At 35.7% G+C, this 25,241-nt stretch overlaps 1 protein-coding gene across 1 annotated transcript in view; it reads right to left on the reverse strand.

Moving 5' to 3' along the window:
- Positions 1 to 10,845, reverse strand: part of CCHa1 (CCHamide-1) — a 40,577-nt gene extending 29,732 nt beyond the window's left edge. Inside the window, exon 1 of the mRNA XM_067761902.1 lies at positions 10,577 to 10,845. Within this exon, the coding sequence (XP_067618003.1) occupies positions 10,577 to 10,640 (64 nt within the window). The 5' untranslated portion in view covers positions 10,641 to 10,845. The remainder of the gene's footprint in view (positions 1 to 10,576) is intronic.
- Between the last annotated feature and the right edge of the window lie 14,396 nt (positions 10,846 to 25,241).

The following is a 25,241-nucleotide window of genomic DNA, read 5'->3' on the forward strand; positions in this document are numbered from 1 at the left end:
ATAATTTCTTTTTTTTTTAGAGATATTTTTGGATGACTTAAAATATTTAAATTTTTTGATAATTAAAAATAAATAATATAATAATAAATTTAAAATATAACAAGTATATTTGTTACAAGTAGATAACCCTGCAGAGGGGATCAATTATACCCTAATAAAGACAAAAGAGATCAATCGCGGATAACTCTCTTTAGGGATTAGTCGCATGAATTTTTGCAGGGTATCCTTCCATTCACGCTAATATTTGTTGAAATAATAACTTGGAGTTTTAAGTTCAATATTTCCTATTCAGAACATATTTCTAATAATTAGAATGAATAAGACATATTACATATATTGATGAGTTAACTATATGTATACATGAATTTTATCTTTTAGTCCTCATTAAATCGTTGAACTAAGAAGTGCTTTTCTTTTATTGTACCGGACATTCACGCAAGTATACAAATCCCCTTCCAATTGCTACCAACAATAATACAGCAACTATTAGATATGCTAAATTTTAATGCCATAGCACCGGCAACATGTTGCTAACATGGCAAGTACAATACATGCATACACTTACACATACACTCGCCATATTACCCTGCAAAAATCGCGAGTACTCCAAAATTAACCACAATTCATACAAAAAATATGGTCCAATTAACATTGCGATGTCCTAGGACTGGCCCATATACTCCAGCTTCGCATTACATCAGAGTAATCCATGGAGTACCCACAGTCCAATAAACATCGTGTAGTGATTACAATCGTTAAAAACGAGCAATGATCGGCTTACAATGTGTTCGTGTAGAAACATGAGTTGGTCCATTGCTGCATTACAGTGGAGTATAATGGTAAGTAAGTGTACCACATGATCCAACGATTTTTGCAAGGTACTAGCAAAAAAGCGCTGTTATCTTCTAAATCGATTGCCTACTTATCGGCGCTGTTAAATGCCCACAAATCAATGAATGTCGAACATGACATGTCAATCGCCTAATACTTAGCTTAGCGAAATTTGTGTTATATTGAAGGATGCGCTCAACTTGTTGCTGATAAGCGTAGCACATTCAACAGGAGGTGGACACACACAGAGATATATGTTTTCATTATTCATGAGTGCAGGTTTTTATGCGCAATTAATTATATAATAAAATGACTCATTAAACCCTCATTGACTTCTAACATCACAGGAGAATGAGATAATTGTTAGCTAATTATACTTGGAAAGTAATTAAAATTTCAAAATTTTATGAATCAAACTTAAAAAAATATATAACGAGAATAATTACCACTCAGCTTAAGAGATTTTTTTGATGGAATTACTATTAAATAGAGTCCTTACTCTTTATCTCCGTTTTAATTGATATTTGTGTACGTTATGTAAACATGTCTAATGGCAATAATATAGTGAGGATAGTTATTACAGCGCGAAACTAGGCATCTCGGAACTCTCAGGACGTAACGGGTTTGGAATACTAAATTCGCGATTTAAGGGGCTTAGGATATTCCTTCTGTAAGCATTCTTGTCGAAAAAGGCGAATAAAGTCCACATACCTGTGGCGGTTATGCGAGATTAAGATCCGGGTAAGGGCTTAACATATCACTTGAGCTCACTTAAACGTTCACGAACTGTTTTTGCAGCAACAACAGCACCAACGGTAAGTGGAGCCTTTGCATATTGTTCCCCATCCAATTGCTCACGTGTCTTTGTGTTCACAACCCCCAGCAGATTCTTTGTGCCAATAATCAAATTAAGTATACTGTGCATGGAGGGGCACAAAGTGGGTATTGGATTGGTAAGCTTGCAAGTTTTCATAACTTCGAAGATTCAGATTTTTTTGTTAGCTCCAGATTGATTTGGTGTAGGATTCGGTGAAATAATAAACGGAGTCCTGATCTATTGCAAAAGTTACTGGACTGAGTAAAATCGAGGTTCCTAACGAGTAAATCTAACCTATCTCCTTAAACTTACATACTTCCTTACTTAGCTTACGCTTAACCGTTTAAACGGTTATGGCCGTCCAACAACGCGCGCCTGTCGCTCTTCTCTCTGCCAACCCGCGCCAATTGGTCACACCAAGGGAGTTTACATCGTTTTCCACCTGGTCCTTCCAGCGGAGAGTGCGCCGCCCTCCACCTCTTCTTCCATAGGCGGGTTCCGATATAGATACTTTCTTGGACGGAGCGTCATCTTTCTTTCGCATAACATGGCCTAGCCAGCGCAGCCGCTGCGTTTTAATTCGCTGGACTATGTTGATGTCTGCGTATAGCTCGTACAGCTCATAATTATATCTTCTTCGGCGTTCGCCATCGCCAACGCGTGGAAATTTTTCAAAGAACTTTTCTCTCGAACATTCCAAGAGCCGCTTCATCTGATGTTGTCATGATCCATGCTTCTGCACTATATATCAGCACGGGTACGATAAGTGACTTGTAGAGTATGATTTCCGTTTGCCGAGAGAGGACTTTACTTTTCAATTGCCTACCTAGTCCAAAGTAGCATTTCCTTAAACGGAAAGGATAAATATCTGCACATAATGGGAAACCAGTCCTCCACCCATATTAGTAAATATTCCCAAGCAGAAATGTGAGATCGTGCAATGGATGAATAAGTAGTTTTATCCGTCGTTTTATCGAGCGGCTCGGTGTGGAATTGAAGTATTCATCTCTTATCGCAGATATAGATCACAGTCTGCTGCAAGATACTCTCACACAACCTCGATATCACGCGCAAACACAAAGCAATGTGGCTGTACATTGTGTTTGTAGGGAGAAATTTTGGATATGTGGAAGGTCAACATACTGTAGACTACAGACCGAAGTTGGGACTTGACGATTTTGTTAAGACTCTGAACTTTAGAAAACGCATTTCATTATCGAGCGTCACACAATGTACGTGGTAGAGTTGATGTGAGCGAAATCAGACCAAAAATCAAGACAAGGCAAAACATGCTATCGATGATTTATCAGCTTGTTATTGACGGATTATGGAACTATAGGTGTGTTATCGACGAGATTAAGACGATTCATCAAGTTATTATCGAAGTCATATAAGTTTGCTAAAGATAACAAAAGTTCACAAACAGTAATCGATTTATAATTCACGAGTTATAAATTCTGTATCCTCAATTTATCGAAAAAAATTCGATTTTTTTACTAAAAGTTATCGATTTTTTATCAAAAATGTATCGGTATACTATCGATATCGGCATGTTATCGATTTGTTATGGAAAATGCAAATAAGATATTTACAAATTATCAGTAAGTTATCGACTTCCTATCAAAGTATTACCAATTCTTTATCGAAGTATTATTAATTCTTTATCGCCGGCTCATCGGTTTGTTATGAAACAGATACCGATAAACTTCAATTTAAAATCGATGTTACATATGTAATCAGTCGATAACTATCCTTAAATAAACCAAAAAAAAATTGATGCTTGGGCGATAATAAGCCAAAACGATAACTCAACGATAAAAATTCGCTGTCGATAATAAAACAAAAAATTTTCGGTATCGGCTTTTAACGATAAGAAGCCGACAAAGCTCCTCTCAACTACCTCGAAATTATTTTTTTCCCGATTAAGTTACCGTTCTAGTTATGTAACTTCAACCCCTGTGGGATCTCTTGTTTACTAAAAGCATTCGTTTTGGGTACTCACGCATTTTTTAACCCCGATGCTGTAGATGTTGGGCGCCTATTGTGAAGTTGTGAAGGCGTGAGCCTTACCGCGGGTATATTCTCTACTCATTAAACCCGATGGGGATTCTTCTACATTTATTTTTCGCCAAAGCTACTACAAAAATTCTTTAACTTGTCTGTCTGCCCTCTGTTAATGAAACTTCGCAATTAATAAACGGAAAACCATTCGCCTTTCTTCCTCTGTCAAGTATGAGCAAAACAAATTTGTGAATTCTGAAAACCAAGTACTGAGTACTGGGTGCGTCATATTATAGCGTCTGAAACGAAATTCTAAACGAAGGCACAGCACAAATATATTCGAGCTCCCCGATGACAAGCCAAAAATTCAAAGCTACAAAATTTATGGTACTTCAAGATAGCTACGCTGGCCTCCTAAATAAAATTTGTCAATGGATAAAAAGAGATAGTCGAAAAACGATTTGGATATGCAAGCAATGACAAGCGTGAAAACAACCGAAATAAAAGCAATTATATTAGCGGCCTAAGCTGATAGTACTAGCAGTGTTTGCTTGACTATGTGCGTTGGTAAAGCACTTTCCCTATCGCTCCAGTATTAGTATGTTACCCAAATATGTGGACACCTTGAGCCGTTCACATGGAGTAAATGCCAATACATTTTTATCCGCTAGCATTCTTCTGCGCTTTTTATACTCAGCTGAGCAGAGCTCACAGAGTATATTAACTTTGTTCGCATAACGGTAATCCGTAACGGCATAAACGAATCGAGATACATATAGACTTCTATATATAAAAATGATCTGGGTGAAAAACTAAATTCATTTAGCCATGTCCGTCCGTCTGTCCGTCCGTCTCTAAATATGATAACATGATTAAATTTTGAGATATCTTGATGAAATTTGGTATGTATGTTCCTGGGCGCTCATCTCAGATCGCTATTTAAAATGAACGAAATCGGACTACACTTTTTCGATACCCAAAATTTCGAAAAACCGAAAAAGTGCGATAATTCATTACCAAAGACGGGTAAAGCGATGAAACTAGGTAGGTACGTTGACCTTATGACGCAAAACAGAAAATTAGTAAATTTTTGGACAATGGGTGTGGCACCGCTCACTTTTAAAAGAAGGTAATTTAAAAGTTTTGCAAGCTGTAATTTCGCAGCCGTTGAAGATATCATGATAACATTTGGCAGGCACGTTGCTCCTATTACTATATGTGCGCTAAATAAAAATTAAATTTCAAAAATTTCAAATCAAATTTTAACAAAAAATTTAAAATCTTTACAGTATATAAGTAAATTATGTCAACATTCAACTCCAGTAATGATATGGTGCAACCAAATACAAAAATAAAACAAAATTTTAAAATTGGCGTGGCTCCGCCCTTTTTCATTTAATTCGTCTAGAATAGTTTTAATGCCATAGGTCGAACTAAAATTTACCAATCCTTGTGAAATTTGGTGTGTGCATAGATCCGATGACGATTACTGTTTTCTGTGAAAATGGGCGAAATCGGCGGAAGCCACGCCCAGTTTTTACACACAGTCGACCGTCTGTCCTTTCGCTCGGCCGTTAACACGATAACTTGAGCAAAAATCGATATATCTTAACTAAACTTAGTTCACGTACTTATCTGAACTCACTTTATCTTGGTATAAAATATAGCCGAAATCCGACTATGACCACGTCCACTTTTGCGATATCGAAAATTACGAAAAATGAAAAAAATGCCATAATTATGTACCAAATATGAAAAAGAGATGAAACATGGAAATTGGATTGGTTTATTGACGCAAAATGTAACTTTAGAAACAACTTTGTAAAATGGGGGTGACACCTACCATATCAAGTAGAAGAAAATGAAAAAGTTCTTCAGGGCGAAATCAAAAGCCCTTGGAATCTTAGCAGGAATACTGTTCGTGGTATTACATATATAAAGAAATTAGCGGTACCCGACAGATGATGTTCTGTGTCACCCTGGTCCACATTTTCATCGATATCTCGACAACGCCTTCGCATATACAACTAAGGGTCACTCCCTTTTAAAACCCTCATTAATACCTTCAATTTGGTACCCATATCGTACAAACACATTATAAAGTCACCCCTGGTCCACCTTTATGGCGTTATCTCGAGAAGTCGTCCACCTATAGAACTATGGCGCACTCCCTTTTAAAATACTCTTTAATACCTTCCATTTGAAACCAATGTTACTCTAGGTTCATTTTGCTAAATGGTTATTTTCCCTTATTTTGTCTCCAAAGCTCTCAGCTGAGTATGTAATGTTCGGTTATACCCGAACTTAGTCTTCCTTACTTGTTTTTTGTTGTCACAAACATTTCTATGCGTTCAATGTTAGTGAATGTTTTCCTGAAGGGATTAATTTACGACAGCAATTAAAAATGGTATATGTGCTTAGGTTTAGATATGGCGATGTTAGTTGTTAGGTTACAAACACAAGTGAAATATTGACAGCAACTTTCATATGCATATCTTATACTCATGAGCCAATAAAAAGTGAAAATAAAAATGTGTCAATATGACGGACCTTTGCTTGAATCCAGTTGGAGTGTCGTTAGCTGACTTTGCTTGTTGTTATTTAAATAAATACTAAGTTTTAATCTCCAATGTTGTATATCATTTATGTAATTTTTCATATTAATTCATTTATGCATGTCTTATCAATGTTTGGGGAATTCCACTCAATAACCATCATTTAGTTCTAATAGTACAAAGTTCAGTGGAGCAGCTTAATCCCGGTTATAAATTATTTAAAAACAGTTACTAATTATGGATCAATATATAACGTAACATTTCTAATTAAAATGCAATTTCTGGGTATTAGATATCTTCATACATACATATATGTGAACATAGAAACTCGCATCCTTATCAAATTGTGCTCTAAAGAAAATTCTTCATATGCATTTTACTTTTATAAAAACCAAGAACTTTGTATTGCACTGATTAGGTTGCAATGGACGGTACGTGACGACCTCGCATATACTGAATGGGTCCATAGAAATAGCAATAAGACAGAAGTCGTTTCGGTGACTTCAAAGCAGACTAGGGATAAGTTGGTCCAAACCATAAGAGACTATGAAATAAAGTCAAAACCTTTCTTGAAAGCTAACTTTGAAAGAAAACTTCTGAGCGGTTGGAGAGAAAGTCTCTAGAGTTAGAGGAGCCCTAAAGCGAATAATGTGTAACATCAGCGGTCCAGGCGAAGCTACCTGTCAGCTATTATCCAACGTAACCAGCTCGATAATATTATATGTAGCACCAGTATAGCACGGATCTAAAATGACTCACCAAAAAGATATACTAGCAGCCTACCATTTTACTGTAATCCAAATAGCATGTGCTTAGCTGACGGGGTCCGTCCGACGCGAACCATGTTTTATCTCGAAAAGTCGCAGTAGATCTACTGCCAAATGAAATAGACGATCTGTATGGCATTGGAATCGGCTCACCATCTGAAGATGCCAAGAAATGCGCAAGGACATGAACATTAGTTGGGTGGGAAGAATCTAGGAAAGGGCGCTGCACCTTCATGTTAGTTCGAAATAAATTAGAATGGTATGAGCGGAACCATCTTGCACATATATTGAGTGGCCACGGCGGTTTCAAGGAGTATCTACTTAATAGGAAGATCCTTTCTGTCCACACTGTCCCACCAAACTGGAAAACGCAGACCACATAATGTTTCATTGCCCTAGTTTTCACGGCAAAAGCCTCTCTGAGTTTTTGCAGAGGAGCCTTCCATTAGGAATTTAGTTCCCCTAATGTGCAGAGACATACATGGTTGGACTGCTGTGAGTAAAATGACATTTCTAGTGATAACGCCACTGATGCATGGCAAAAAGGAATACAGAGAAATTCGCATGATAAGCAGTGGCCTAAAGTCTTCTCATTTTAATAATAAAAATAGCTTTGTTAGTCTAAGGATGTAAGAGCTGTACATGGTGTTCGACACTTTAAACCCCCGAGCTTGGGTCCCCACCTTGCGTGCTTTTCCATATACAGATCTCGCATTCTCTCAATTTCTGCAAATCTTATTGGGACGTTTACGGTGCAAACTTCGGGAATGCGCTCTTTTTAGCTAGCTCATCCGGTTTTTCATTCGCATCTATTCACATATGTCCTGCTACCCAATGCAAATGTATGATTCGGTTTAGAGTGTAAGCAATCTCACACGAAGTCATTGCTACTTGGATGCCAATATAAAAGTTGACGCGGCTGCAGTTTAAGCTATTTTTTCAATATTTCTACTGCTTTGTTTACGACGCCTACTTACGCCTGAAAAACAACCAGAGTAATCTGACATCTTGTAGAATGTGTTTATTTCCGGATCAGCATAGTATACCGCAGATCCTACTATTTCCATTACTTTGTAACCGTCGGTGTACACGTGTATCACCTCGTTTACCATTTGGGGCCCTTGCGACCTCTATTGTGGCTAAGATTTTCTTGCATATAGTAATAATGTTATTTTTAATGAAAAAGATTGCGTACTGATCATTTTCGCTCAATATACTTATAGTCCAGCACACCTGAGTTGTTTTTTATTTGCACTTAAAGAAAGGGCAGCCTGGGCGGTGTGGTGATAGCGTGCTGCGCCTAGAATACCGAAAAACCTGGACTCACGCCCCGGACAAAGCCACATCAAAAAGTTAGTGACAAGTTTTTTACTATTAGAAGAAAGTTTTTTAATCGGCGTCGCCCATCGAAAGTGATTTGGCAAACACTCCGAGTGTATTTCTGCCATGAAAAGCTTCTCAGTGAAAATTCATCTGCCTTGTAGTTGCCATTCGGAGTCGGCATAAAACATATAGTTTGCTCCCGTCCCGCCAATTTATAGGCAAAATGTAAAGAGTGCGACGCAAATTGGAAGAGAAGCTCGTCCTAAATATCGTCAGATGTAAATCGCGCCAAGTATTAATTTTATTTTTTCTATCTATTTTTAAAAGTAGGAACTGCCATGCGAATTTGTAAATATTTTTAGGTTTTTACAGTTACCTGGCTATAGCCAGCCTACATGCATACGTTTGAAGATAAAAGCTTAAAAAGGTATCGAAATATGGAAGAAATCTATCCATAGGAAATATTTGATATATAAAAAGTAGGCGTGGTTATATACGGGTTGCGTCCATTTTTAGTACAAACCTTACTGGTGGCCAGAAGAAGTTGTATGCCAAATTTCGTTTCATTACAATACCTTCATTCGAATGGAAGTTATTGCAAAAATATATACATGTGAGGATGAGCCTTCAAACGGATAGGCGGATGGATGGGCATTGGTAACATTTAATTTCCTTCGCCTTAGGCTACCAATATTTCCGCTTGACTTAAACGGGTTGAAGCGCTGAAAGAATTGGTTTAGAATACCACGAAAATCGGAAACGCTACCAAAAAAACGGTAGGGGCTGCCGATTTGAGATGTATATGTATTAGGGCGGGTCAAATTGTATGGAGGAAAAACTTCAGGTGCACATCCAGTTTCTGGATCTATGGGCCTTACTGAGTAATATTGTCCTATTTGGCCCTATGTCTGAAATGAATTTCGAGCCTCCCTAAATTTCTTAATATTACTCAGTATGGACCAATAGATTCAGAAACTGGATGTGCATAAATAAATGCGCAACCTTTAGAAAAACTAAGAGAAACCTAAATATCAAGTATTCTTAGACACATACATATACATTTAGGGTCAAATTGTATGGGGAAAAAAAACTTCAGGTGCACATCCAGTTTGTGAATCTATGGGTCATACTGAGTAATATTGTCCATGGGCCTGAAATGAATTTCGAGCCTCCCTAAATTTCTTAATATTACTCAGTATGACCCATAGATTCACAAACTGGATGTGCCATTTCAACAATAAATTTTACCCACCCTATATATATATACCCATAGACGAACGCGACATATGGATATTCCAAAGGAGACTCGAGTTTGATAATTGGATAAGGCAACAAATTTAAATATTACTATTATTATGGCATTGGCCTCGGTTCAACAATTCATAAACGATCTCGTCAAATATTCAATCAAACAAACTCATAGTCTAGTCCATGGTTTTCCGGATCACTTTTACAGCATACCACAAGTCAAATTCTAACTCGAAATCTAATTATTTTTGAAGACTTTTATATGTAACTTAAATCAAAAAATCAAAACTTTGTAGGACTTTAAAAAAAAAAATGTAAGGCGCGATAACCTCCGAAGAGATCTAAGGACGAGCTTCTGTTCCAATTTGCATCGTACTCCTCTTGATTTTCTCTACAAATTGGCCGGACTCCGAACGGCATCTGCAAGGCAGATGAGTTTTCACTGAGAGCTTTTCATGGCAGAAATACACCCGAAGCGCTTGCCAAACACTGCCGAGGGGCGACCCCGCTTAGAAAAATTTTCTTCTAATTGAAAAACCGTATTCCAAAAATTTTGATGTTGCTTTGCCCGAGGTGTGAACCCAGGGCATACGGTGTGGTAGGCGGAGCACGCTACCATCACACCACAGTTGTTTGTAGGACTTTATTAAAGCGAAATTCACTGTCCGTAATTATTATATACAAACTTTTACATATAAGAATTTTAAATAATTATTTTTAAAGACTAAAACAAAGTAAAAACTTTATAAAAATAATTTCTAATCACTTAACAAAATATTTATTCGGCAAAATTATTTTGAAATACTTTTTTTTATATTTATTGAAATTTCTGTGATTTTTTTTAAACTTGAAAATCAAATAATTATTATTTTGGGTGTCTGCTTTTTCAAACCAAATTCGATTTTAAATTTAGTTTTTTTTTTTTTTTTTGTTGTAGAGAAATTAATCCAAATATCCTCGAAATCGTTGCCGTAAAATTCATTTAAACAAATTAATTTACATTAAATTTTGAATATGCCCATAATTTCATTTACCTTTAACATTCGCCGTAAATATTAAATAAATATAAAATATTGTAAAAATTGTTAAGCGCCACATTTTCGAATGCAAATTCGTCTTAATAAATACGCAACTAATTAAAATCGCTTTCAGTTAAACATTTTCAACAATTTTTATTTTTGAGAAAAAAATCTTTACAAACTTGTAGTCGAACGACAATATTACTGCGTTTTCTTATTTTCTTCGTTGCCGTTAAGCACAAAATATCTCGACCTTCTAGCGGAGCGACCGTTATACTTTTGAAATTCACCTTAACAAATGTTGTAGCAAATACGAACAAACATTGGCTTTTATAGGAAAATTCACAATTCAATTCGCCGCAGTCAACACACCGGTAATACACACATACACATGCACATGAAACCACATGAAGGAATTGCATGGAATACCATAAAGACATGTTAACTAAAAGTTCTGGTTAACAGAGCGATAGTAAAATTAACAGTGAAAGTAACAGCACATTCAACAGGTTGGTTGTTAATTGACATATACATACTAGTGGTGGGATTATTTTTGAATTATATCCGAATAAACGTTATTCGAATAAACGAATAAATTTATTCGTTTCAAATAATCCGAATAATATTTATTCGGATTTTTTATTCGTTTATTCGGATAGTACTATCCGAATAGTGCGCACTATCCGGATACTTCGAATAGTAAAATAAAAGACATTGCGTTTATGTTACGCTCATCGCTTGTCCAGATGAGCATGCACATATATTTATACGTACATATATTTATGTGTGTATAGATGCATATATGCAAATATTTTTGTTTGTTTGGGGTTGCTTTGTTAATATTCATTTATTTAGTTACATATATTTACGTAACCAAAGTTGTGCTTTAGGCTTAAGCTAGAAATAGTTATCGGGGTCGTTTACAACTGCACTGATCATAGAACTTTGTTTATTGGTATACAGGTGTGGAAATGGTAATATGGTAGGAATTTTTGTTTCCCATATACATATATGTATACATATGTATGTATGTAAGTTGTATGGAACATTTTTGTTTTGATATCTTGATTATCTGACAATCAAAATTTTAAGGAGCGCAAAAACAGACAGACAGCCGTTTTTGAAACTAGTCACTAATTCCACTAGAATTTTGTTACGTTTAAAATGGATTGCTTCAAACTTTATTCTAGGAAATTTTTTTCCAAAGTTTTCATTAAGTTAACATTGACCTTAAATAACTTTTGATCCATCAGACTTCGCAAACAATTTTGACAATAACATGTAAACTTATTTTTTTAATGGTGACCATTTAGATGTTTATACAAACCAAAAGATATCAAAACAAAAATGTTCCATACAACTTACATACATACATATGTATACATGTATGTATATGGGAAACAAAAATCCCTACCATATTACCATTTCCACACCTGTATACCAATAAACAAAGTTCTATGATCAGAGCAGTTGTAAACGACCCCGATAACTATTTCTAGCTTAAGCCTCAAGCACAACTTTGGTTACGTAAATATATGTAACTAAATAAATGAATATTAACAAAGCAACCCCAAACAAACAAAAATATTTGCATATATGCATCTATACACACATAAATATATGTACGTATAAATATATGTGCATGCTCATCTGGACAAGCGATGAGCGTAACATAAACGCAATGTCTTTTATTTTACTATTCGAAGTATCCGGATAGTGCGCACTATTCGGATAGTACTATCCGAATAAACGAATAAAAAATCCGAATAAATATTATTCGGATTACGAATACCTGGCGGATAAAAGAGTTTATTATTCGGATAATTTTTATTCGGATAGTCCCACCCCTAATACATACATACAATGTATATATATATATATATGGATACACAGAATACGCATTTACTTTATGCTTGCTTGCAACACCATGCGACAAAAAAAAATTTTCAGGAAAAAAACAAGTAAAGGTGTCTAAGTTCGGGTGTAACCGAACATTATATACTCAGCGTGAGCTTCAATTGTAAATTTCATTTTAGATAAATTACTTTTCTACATAACACGTGGCACCGCCCGTTTAAAAGAAAAATGTTTCCCCATTTCCTCTTACAGTAAAACTTGATAAGTGAAATATCATTGATTCAAAACAATTTTTTGCTAAGTTATAGCTTATTATTCTAGTCTACGACCCTTTTAAACTTATTTTATATCTAAGTTGCCGTGGTCTTTAAACGATCCCGTCCATTTTTATTAGATATATTTCCTTCTATAGAGAAAATATATGTACCCAATTTTATTACGATCCGTTAATTTTTCTTCGAGTTATGGCTTCCGAAACATAGAAAATTGCTCAGTCATAAAAGGGGCGGTGCCACGCCCATTTTCAAAAATTTTACTGATTTCGAATTTAATGTTATAATTCAATTTAGAAAGTAAAATTCTATTGATACAAATCTCTTTTTTGCTAAGATATAGCTTATTTTATTCGTCTACGACCCTTTGAAAAATCTTTTATATAAAAGTGGGCGTGGTCCTTAACCGATTTCGTAAATTTTTCTTCAAAGTATTGCTCTTAGTAAAGGCAACCTCTCTGCCCAATTTTGTTACTATAGGTTTAACGATTTTTGATTTATGATTAATAATATTTTTAAAATTGATTTTATCACAAGTGGGCGGTGCCACGCCCATTTTAAAAACTGTTTGCAAATTTTTATCAAGAGTGTCAATACCAGTCCACACGACGAATGTCAACATTCTAGGTGTATTACTTACTAAATTATCAGGTTGTTTCTGTTTTCCATAATTTTATATATATAAAAAGTGGGCGTGGTTATTATCCGATTTCGCTCATTTTCAATACCAATCTATTCTGGGTCCAGATAAGCTAGTGCACCAAATTTGGTGAAGATATCTCAATATTTACTCAATTTATCGTGCCAACGGACGGACGGACGACGGACATGGCTCAATCAAATTTTTTTTCGATACTGATGATTTTGATATATGGAAGTCTATATCTGTCTCGATTCCTTTATACCTGTACAACCAACCGTTATCCAATCAAAGTTAATATACTTTCTGTGCAAAGCACGCTGAGTATAATAACAATTAAAAAAGTAAAGCATTTTTGACAGCAAGTACCTCATATTGTTTTCGGTGCCCCCCATAAATGCAGAAAAAAAATTTCAGAAACACATATTGTCAGAAAACAATAGTCAGAACCCTTTTTTCAGAAAGACAAAATTCAGAAAGTAATCAAACGGCAGAAAAAATATTAAATTTTTGTCAAAACTCAGAAACAGGGTTGTTCAAAATTTTTTATATTGAAGTGTAAATCACAATACATATACAAAATTATACGTACACTAATGCCAAAAGATAACAAAAACCATTGTATTGTGACGAACATTATTGACACTAAGTGATACTCACATCACTATTATGATGCTAAGTAAATGAAACCACAACAACAATAAAGCAGACAGTCACTTGTATGTACATAAACGAAACAATCATTATGTCTACACATATGTACGTACACGCAGCGGAGAAGCAACGTAAAACCACATGCATATATCTGAGATACTCCCGAAATGAGAAGCTATAAAATCGTGCATCTGTAGTTACAGCTGAGTAATTTTATAGCTGATAAATAACTAGTAAGTTCTGGAAATAGAATCGCCTAGAAATATGTCAACGAGGAAACCGCACATTATAAAAGCAGCGACAGTGGAGGCATGACAATCAGTTTGATTTAAGACGCTATCTGGCGAGCAATAGAAGTGTTATTTTGAAAGTAGTTTAATAAAGGCCATTTTGCATTATTGAATAGTGGAGTTATTTATTCAACAGTTTAGTGATTGTATCGCTAATTACATACATATTAATTATTTCATTAAATAAAATTGTGATTCGATTAAGTTTCTGTGTGAAAACGGCATATAACTTTTTTTAATTGAAAAAAAAAAAATAATAATAATATATATTTTAAATGTTTAAAGAATTTTGATAGTCCCCTTAATGAATAAATTTTTCTTAGTGCTACAATATTTTGAAAAAATTCTTTGTGTTAACTTGTTAGTGTAAATTTGTATATCACACCGAAATGCCTTGACTTCATATCAAATTGCTTTTGCTTTTCACTTGCATACATACGGCTGAAAAAAGTTTCAGAAGTAAAAACTCAGAAAGTAATGAGACGGCAAAATAACATATCATCTTGCGCAAAATTTTTTGTTTTTTTTGCCGTCTCATTACTTTCTGAATTTTTGCTTCTGAATTTTGACTTCTGAAATTTTACTTCCGTATTATGACTTCTGAATTTTGGCTTTCTGAAAAAAGGGTTCTGACTCATGCTTTCTGAAAACGAAAGCAATATCAAAAGTTGCTTTGGAATCGGCGAAGAGATAGTGCGTGTCAGGCTGCTTGGGGGTCGACTAGGTAGGCTTTTGATGTATATATAAATATCTTTGCTCACGGTATTGAGGAATACAGAATGTAAGTGTAAGCGTAGTGCTTGGAAGTATAAGTTTTATATTTATCCTGTAGCTTTGTGCAGAAATACTGCACGTGATAAGAATTTATACGAGCGAAATCAGCAGCAAGTTAAGGCAAAGCAAGCAAAAAAGTGATACATTTGATATCGAAAAGTTATCGATATGTTACCGAAGTGTTATGAAATGTTTATGGAAGTACTATCAAGTTCTTGTTATTGCTGTCGATTTGTTATCGAAAACTTATCGATTTGTTATCAGGACTTCGCGAATTTGTTAGGGAAAAGTTATCGATTTTTAATCTAAAATATATCGATATACATATAATCGAGAACTCATCAGAGTGTTCGTAATTTGTTATCGGCGTACTATCAATTTGTTATAGAAAAATTATTAATTTTTTTACGCAAACTTATAGACTTGTCATCAAAATTTATCGATTTCTTATAAAGGTGTTACCAATTTGTTATCGGCGCTTTTCTGTAAAACGGATACCATTAAAACTAGAGCTTACGATTTCTCGAACTTGCTCGAGAAGAGATTTCTCGCGAATCTCGCCTTCTCGAGAGATTATCGAATCTCGAATTACTCGTAAGGCTCGCAAGCTTCTCGGCATTCAACTTAATCGAGTCATTGGCTGTTTTATATAGAGATTACGAAAAATAAAAAGAAATAAAATATTGCGAAAAAAATTATATGTATAAGAAATATGTTTTGAGTTAAATGTCAACAAAAAAGTCACAAGTAAAAAAACAAGTTTATAAATACTATCCATACAGCTATTGAGTAAGAATGTCGAGAAGCTCGTGAGATTTACGAGTACTTCGAGACAGGAGAATCTCGTGAGAAGTTGAGTTCTCGATTTCTCGGGTCTCGAAAATCCCGCTTGTGTTCGAGAAGAAATCGTAAGCTCTAATTAAAACTTCAATACATCAAGCCAACTACAAACCATTATTTCGACGATAATTTCGTTTTCGCTAACAAGCCAAAAATAAGGCAATAATTTGTCGCTATCGGTTGTTATCGCTTGACGAATCTCTTCTCAAAGAGCCCGAAATTAGTTGTTTCTGGTAAAGCTACCTCTATCGGGTTTCAACTTCAACCCCCGGACAAGCTCTGGCTAATTTTAAAACATGAGAGAAAGGTGTGAGTACTTATGTTTCATTACACACATAATTTGTGTCCGCCAAAGGTTGTCCTGCCCGAAAATTGATTTGCCTAAATTTTAAAATTGGTATTCCATACTTCAAGTTTTTCTCTTCATGGTTCTTGCTCTCCCAAGTAATCTCTCAACACTTCTTAGCCTTTTCTCTTCATTTCCTGCACCCCACCCTTCTTCTCTTTTCATCCCATTCGGTTTTCTTTTTCACATTGTTTTCGTCGGATTTTTTCTCCCTTCATCTTCCTCTGATTCTACTTCCTCTTTCGCTTCTATATTTTCCATTTTCTTTCTACTCTGTTCCTATTGCTATTCATATTCGTATTCTCATTCCTACTCCTATTCGTATCTCCATTCCTATTCTTGTTGCTAATCTTACTCTTATTCATATTACTATTCCTATTCCTTCTCTTATTCCTATTCCTTTGCCTATTCCTATTCCTACTCCTATTCCTGTTACTTTTCTGATTCCTATTACTATTCCAACTCCTGATCATATTCCTATTTCTGTGCCTACTCCTACTCCAATTTCCATGCCTTCTCATATCCACATTCTTAATCGTTTTCCATTCTCTCTCATACTCAACCTATTCCCTCCCACTGTCAATAAATCCCTCTTACATAGTGGTTCCGTTTATCGAAAATGAATTTCGAAAAGCGGTTTCCCAAAACATGTTTATATCTCGGACAACTGTATTTAAATATCATAAATCTGCAAAAATAGACATAAAATAATTACCTCTATACTGCCTCGGGCGGGACACCCACTAGGCCACAAATTTACGACTGATTTTACGCTCAGCTACAACGTAGAGAATTCCTCAAAATATATTGAAAATCGGCTGCGGAATTTGGAAGTTTGTAAAGACCTTAACTATAATTTTAGCCATGACCAGAATTATGAACGTTACCATAAGCATAACCATAGCCTCAGCCACAAATATAAGCATAGCCATAACTATAACCATAATCATAACCACAACCCTAAGCATAACCACAGCCATATCCATTACCTTAAAGACCTGAGAAAGTTTACATAGTCATAATGCCTTAGTCATAACCATATTTTTACTTAACTATATCTATTTGCATCGGTTTTTGGTGCCTTAACCTAAAGAAATGTGGTAGTTTCATAAAAAAAAATGCAAAAAATTTAAAACTAGTTGCACACTTAATATAGAATTTCAGTCAGTTTACGGATAAGACGAGAAAACCAAAAACCAATTGGTTGGCTATGGTATGGTTATGGCTAGGGCGGTATGGTATGGCGCCATTGACACTGACATTTCCATAAGGTTGGTTGGATCATCTGTTTTATATGGATATAGATATGATAAGTTTGCCAGGTCATTTACCCATGACCTTTACCATAACTATAACCGCAACCATAAATATAACCTTAACGATAACCATAACATTAACCATGCCCGTAAGCATAACCATAGCCAAACCCATTAACATAACCATAACCATAACGATAACCGTAACCATAAAAAAACTTTTATCAAATCTTAACCATAACCATAACCTTAACCTCAAAAAAAGTCAAAGTCACCCTGTCGAAACCACAACCATCATCGTGCCAACATGATAGCCTCTAAGTATGCACAAAGAGTAGTTGATAACTCTTGTAGTCACTTAACTTTGTTTTAAACTCAGCAAACAAATAATTGCATCCTTAAATTTGTTAAAAAACCACAGCAGCGGCTGCGTTATAGGCTTGCAGCAGTACTACAGTAAATTTATATTAACAAGAAACAAGTCAAAAGCAGCCAAAATAATGCAAATACACACACATTCATATGCAAGTATATTAACATTCACCTTAACAGCAGCGTACGTTGCGTATACGTAACACTGTTAACTGGCTCCTAATGCAGAGCTAGCCGAACATAATTTACATAAAAAAACAAGTAAGGAAGGCTAAGTTCGGGTGTAACCGTACATTACATACTCAGCTGAGAGCTTTGGAGACAAAATAAGAGAAAATCACCATGTAGCAAATGAACCTATGGTAACCCTGGAATGTGTTTGTATGGCATGGGTATCAAATGGAAAGTATAAAAGAGTATTTTAAAAGGGAGTGGGCCATACTTCTATAGGTGGACGCCATTTACTGATATCGCTATAAAGATGGACCAGCGGCGACTCTAGAATGTGTTTGTACGATATGGGTAGCAAATGAAAAGTGTTAGTGAGTATTTTAAAAAGGAGTGGGCCTTAGTTTTTTAGGTGGACGCCTTTTCGGGATATCGCCATAAACGTGGACCAGGGGTGACTCTAGAATGCGTTTGTATGGTAAAGGTATTAATGAGGGTTTTAAAAAGGAGTGGCCCTTAGTTGTATATGTGAAGGCGTTTTCGAGATATCGACCAAAATGTGGACCAGGGTGACCCAGAACATCATCTGTCGGGTACCGCTAACTTATTTATGTATATAATACCACGAACAGTATTGCTGCCAAGATTCCAAGGGCTTTTGATTTCGCCCTGCGGAACTTTTTAATTTTCTTCTACTTGGTAGGTGTCACACCCATTTTACAAAGTTTTTTATAATGTTATATTTTTCGTCAATAAACCAATCCAATTGCCATATTTCATCCCTTTTTCGTATTTGGTATAGAATTATGCCATTTTTTTAATTTTTCGTAATTTTCGATATCGAAAAAGTGGGCGTGGTCATAGTCGGATTTCGGCCATTTTTTATACCAAAATAAAGTGAGTTTAGATAAGTACGTGAACTAAGTTTAGTAAAGATATACCGATTTTTTCTCAAGTTATCGTGTTAAGGGCCGAGCGGAAGGACAGACGGTCGACTTTGTATAAAAACTGGGCGTGGCTTCAGCCGATTTCGCCCATTTTCACAGAAAAGAGTTACCGTCATAGAATCTATGCCCATTCCAAATTTCACAAGGATTGGTAAATTGTTGTTCGACTTATGGCATTAAAAGTATTCTAGACAAATTAAATGAAAAATGGCGGAGCCACGCCTATTTTGCAATTTTCTTTTATTTTTGTTTTTTGTTGCACCATATCAATACTGTAGTTGAATGCTGATATAATTTACTTATATACTGTAAAGCTATTAAATTTTTTGTTAAAATTTGACTTAAAAAAATTTTGTTTAAAATTGGGCGTTTTCTTAATCCGATTTTGCTAATTTTTATTTAGCACATATATAGTAACATTAGTAACGTTCCTGCCAAATCTCATCGTGATATCTTAAACGACTGCAAAATTACATCTTGCAAAACTTTTAAATTAACTTCTTTTAAAAGTGGGCGGTGCCACGCCCGTTGTCCAAAATTTTTCTAATTTTCTATTCTGCGTCATAAGGTCAACCCACCTACCAAGTTTTATCGATTAATCCGTCTTTGGTAATGAATTATCGCATTTTTTCTGTTTTTCGAAATTTTCGATACCGAAAAAGTGGGCGTGGTTATAGTCCGTTATCGTTCATTTTAAATAGCGATCTGAGATCAGTGCCCAGGAATCGACATACCAAATTTAATCAAGATACCTAAAAATTTGCTCAAGTTATGTTGTTAATGGACAGACGGACGGACGGACATAGCTGAATAAAGTTTTTTTTCGATACTAATGATTTTGATATATGGAAGTCTATATCTATCTCGATTCCTTTATACTTGTACAACCAACCGTTATCCAATCAAAGTTAATATACTCTGTGTGCAAAGCACGCTGAGTATAAAACCGTATTAGTGAGTGTGTGTATTTGTTTTTATACGAGCTATCAGCCAATGAAGTTTCGCATATTTAACGGTATTTTCGTACACGCTTCACTTTATCACTCGTATTATTACCACAAATGGAGTTTGCTGGCTTTTTGCGGGTATTAACGTTTTACCTCACTGCAGCATATTACGCGTTCGAAACACGTTGCGGGTGGTGCGCGTCATCATAATTCACTTTTATATTAATGTATGTAGATATGAATACGCCCTAAAGTGTAGGAAGTTCAATAATTGTTTTTTTTTAATAATGGTGATTTGTTTCTAAGAATTTTATTTGTACGGCGGCCGCCGTGGTGTGATGGTAGCGTACTCCGCCTACCACACCTAAAATCCTGCGTCCACGCCCCGGGCAAAGCAACATCAAAATTTTAGAAAAAAGGGGGGGGGGGTTTCAATTAGTAGAAAATTTGTATAAGCGGAGTCGCCCCTCGGCAGTGTTTGGCAAGCGCTCCGGGTGTATTTCTGCCATGAAAAGCGCTCAGTTAAAACTCATCTGCCTTGCAGATGCCGTTCGGAGTCGGCATAAAACAAGTAGGTCCTGTCCGCCCAATTTGTAGGAACAATTAAAAGGAGTACGACGCAAATTGGAAGAGAAGCTCAGTCTAAAATCTCTTCGGAGGTTAACGCGCCTTAAATTTATTTTTATTTTTAAACATTAAAATCTTACGCTCGATTGGTGTACCTTGGGAGAGTTTAAGTTTATTTGTATATTTTTATAAAATTGTCTTGAAAAACTAATATCAACGTTGTGTGCTAAGCTTGTGAGATGTAAAGACACAAATACGACACCAGTTTAATGATGTTGACCAGAAGTAGACCTTGATTTCTCTGACTCTCGAAATGTAAGATACTTGACTGCCGCGCAGAAGTAAAGCCTAATATGACCTGCCTTAGAGAAACTGGATGGACGAGACAAAGAATTAGTTAATACCATTGGGTCTCCCGAAGCACGCTATAGCCCTCCACTAGGCAATATGGCGTCTAGATCCGAAATATGATCCTTTTCTTCTTTTTATAGAGATACTGAAACTGCTCGATTTGGTATGACTACTTTGAAGCTTCCTCCGTGAGGAACTTGAAGTCGTCAAAGAATCGCCTGCTAGATAAATATTATTCAACATGGGTATGCCAGGTTGAAATTTGGGTTGGAAAATCCTTTAATTGCCCTTTAATTTTGACGAAATATGGTCATCTATAGCAATAGGTTTCAGCGAGGCCAATCATGTCCTGAAACAAATAGAAATAAAACATCTTTTTGGACAGAAAATTATTTAACCCGAGTTGCATACCTGTGATCAGTTTCAGATGCTGGATAAAAAAAATAAAAATAATAACTCTCGCATGCTAATTTGTCATATAATTTATTACAACTTTATGTATCCTTAAAAAACGATCTTATATTTGTACAACCTGGAAATTCAGCTTGAGTTTTGTTGTTGCTGTTAATGAAAAATCACGCTTCAAGATGTGGGCAGTCCTTTGAGCCCCTTTTAATACTAGCTCGACTTCAACGAGAGCTATTTTTTTACGCTCGAAAATTTGGATCTAAAAAGTATTTTATGCTTACCATGGGTATATTCTAAGCCCCTTAACAGGCAGGTGCCCCTCGAGTTTTGTCTTCGACGTCGCTTTAACATCATCAGCACCACAATCCGCCAGCACCTGTATTGTATGTACTTCTTACTCATATTTCCTTTTATCTTAACTTTTACTTTAACTTTTGCTTTTAAAATTATTTGTACGAATCCTAAAACTATGTCACTCCCCTCATTACTTTTTTCTAATTTGACTGTCTATTCTATAGTCGCTAAAGAATCCCCTGTGGAGGTGACAATAAACTGCATGTCGCCATAATCCTTGGATTTTCCCATGGAACGCAAAACTTTAGTACGCACCGATTTAGAGTCACACACTTAGTATATACATATAGACATACATATATACTCACCAACCAGTATCATCTTGTACAAACCTGTTAACTCCTACATGAATGTGTTGTACATTGTAATCGGTTTTATGTAAATACCCGCACCATTTTATGGTTGTAAATCAAATCTGACTTTATACGTCATCTAGAAATTTTTTACCATTGCACTGACGTGGGTTTTCCTATCAAACATTGTAAAAGTTTTTGTTGTTGCTGATATGGTGATTTTCTTTTGAAAAATTATTCCATAATTACGCGTTTATGGTGCTAGATATTTGTGTGTTCGTTAATGTAGGCACAAATGCGGGAATGGTAAAAAAAATTAGTTCTTAAATTTTAGTTGGTGCTAACAAAAGTTCGGCCTTTTCATTGATTGATTTTAGCAATGCTTTCAAATAATTCCAAATGACAAAAACTGGGTCATCTAAATCCAATTTTCAGATGACTTGTAAATTAGCTCAAAACCTCAGGCAAACTGGGGACAACAGTCTTGAAACTTTGTCTGGAGAAACAACAATGGCTGGGATGAAGGAAAAGATCATTTAAATTTGAATAAAAAAAATTTGAAGGCTTGTAAAACTGCCCAACTCTTAATATCCCCACACTGATATCGATCTCCAAGTGCGGTTGCTAGTAACATGGGAGCTGATCTCAGACTAACTCGCATTCACAATCAATCTTCTGCATCGGAAGTGGTGACTCTAAATAGCCTTTTGATAGCATGGTACACCCATGGAATATTGAGGTTAGAAGAAATCAAGCAAATTGTCTCCGCGTCAATGCAACTTGTAACCATATTCATGAAAGTGCTTGACCAGATGTGAGTTCAGCTGTCTCTGGTGTAGTATGCTAGTCAAGGAAGGTTTTCGTTTGTAAACGCCGCTAACTTCTTAGGGACTCTCACAACACATCTGCTGCTTCCAATTCCTCGTCCATTTTTTTCAATTCCGCTTTAATTTATTCATCCTTTTCCCCTATTCTCACCTTCGTTATATGCGCCTTCCCCTTTCTTTTACTATTTTTTTCGTTGCTTATTTATTTTCCTTGATTTTCTTAGGCCCATCTTTTATTCTGCTAAATTCCCTTTTCTTTTCTTCTTCTTTTCCTGCATTGTTTTCTTTCCACTTCCTACTCCACCACCTCTTCCACAATCCCAACCACTTTCCCTTTCTCCCCTTTGAATTCTACGTTTTACTCTTCTTCTTGTGAGAAAATAAGCTACCTAACTCATGCTTTCAACTTGTCTCTGTCCTCTTGAACACAAACATGGACAGTACCTCTTCTGAACCCTGAGAAGCCAGATTGTCAAGAAGGATCAGTTCAAACCATTAACATTTCTTTCGCCAGTTCTAAGGATTCTACCATCCAAAACCTTTGGGAAGTGTCTTTGTCGCTACAGAAACAACAACTTTCTTATTTGTAGTGCAATAATGTCAATTGAACTAACGTCTATGGACATTAAATAGCTTTTGAAAGCGAATTTAAACAAGAACTAACTAATGTCAAAATAATGTGAGAGTTAAGGTCATTGTAATATCAATCACTTTATAAAATCGATTTAATGTCAGAAAATATGTGGTACTGTGGCGAATATTAGCAGTTCTATATATCACTATGCTGCTAGTAAATAAATGCCCAACAACAGCAAAGTAAGCAGCCACACATATGTACATGTAAACATCAAAGCAAGCTGCCAGACATACATACATGTAAATAGCGAAGCTTTCAGCAAAGAGAATGTTTCACATAGATTAGTGATGAAACGATATTTCGCTATTGGTGATTGCAACGCCGTGAATGAAAAATCGCTAATAGCGATAGCTATTGCTATCCAAATATATCAGTGATTGGCATTTTGGCAGCATTTCGCCATAGCGACATTTCTTCATGAAGCTATATTTCTTCACTCGATCGTGTTTACTTTTAGCTAGTTTGCTCTTTCAGGCGACGTTATTTTGACTTGATATTTTTATAAACGACGTTTTGATCTGGTTGGCTGCGAAAATTTGGTTGTATTAATTTATTAAAAATCCGTTTTAATACCGAGTAAAAGATGAGAGCAAATTATAGTAAAAACAAGTAAGGAAGGCTAAGTTCGGGTGTAACCGAACACTACATACTCAGTTGAGAGCTGTAGAGACAAAGTAAGGGAAAACCACCATGTTGTAAAAAGAACCTAGGGTAACCCTGGAATGTGTTTGTATGACATGTGTATCAAATGGAAGGTATTAAAGAGTATTTTAAGAGGAAGTGGGCCATAGTTCTATAGATGGACGCCATTTAGGGATATCGCCATAAAGGTGGACCAGGCCTGACTCTAGAATTTGTTTGTACTATATGGGTATCAAATAAAAGGTGTTAATGAGTATTTTAAAAGGGAGTGGGCCTTAGTTCTATGGGTGGACGCCTTTTCGGGATATCGCCATAAACGTGGACCAGGGGTGACTCTAGAATGCGTTTGTATGGTAAAGGTATTAATGAGGGTTTTAAAAAGGAGTGGCCCTTAGTTGTATATGTGAAGGCGATTTCGAGATATCGACAAAAATGTGGACCAGGGTGATCCAGAACATCACCTGTCGGGTACCGCTAATTTATTTATATATGTAATACCACGAACAGTATTCCTTCCAAGATCCCAAGGGCTTTTTATTTCGCCCTGCAAAACTTTTTCATTTTCTTCTACTTAATATGGTAGGTGTCACACCCATTTTACCAAGTTTTTTTCTAAAGTTATATTTTGCGTCAATAGACCAATACAATTACCATGCTTCATCCCTTTTTTCGTAGTTGGTATATAATTATGGCATTTTTTTCATTTTTCGTAACTTTCGATATCGAAAAAGTGGGCGTGGTCATAGTCGGATTTCGGCCATTTTTTACACCAATACAAAGTGAGTTCAGATAAGTATGTGAACTGAGTTTAGTAAAGATATATCGATTTTTGCTCAAGTTATCGTGTTAACGGCCGAGCGAAAGGACAGACGGTCGACTGTGTATAAAAACTGGGCGTGGCTTCAACTGATTTCGCCCTTTTTCACGGAAAATAGTTATCGTCCTAGAATCGAAGCCTCTACCAAATTTAACAAGGATTAGTAAATTTTTGTTCGACTTATGGCATTAAAAGTATCCTGAACAAATTAAATGAAAAAGGGCGGAGCCACGCCCATTTTGAAATTTTCTTTTATTTTTGTATTTTGTTGCAACATATCATTACTGGAGTTGAACGTGGACATAATTTACTTATATACTGTAAAGATATTAACTTTTCTTTTAAAAATTGAATTTAAAAAAATTTTTTTTTATAAAGTGGGCGTGGTCGTTCTCCGATTTTGCTAATTTTTATTAACCAG

The sequence above is a fragment of the Eurosta solidaginis genome, chromosome 1 (genome assembly GCF_040869045.1).
Source record: "Eurosta solidaginis isolate ZX-2024a chromosome 1, ASM4086904v1, whole genome shotgun sequence".
Taxonomy (NCBI): Eukaryota; Metazoa; Arthropoda; class Insecta; order Diptera; family Tephritidae; genus Eurosta; species Eurosta solidaginis.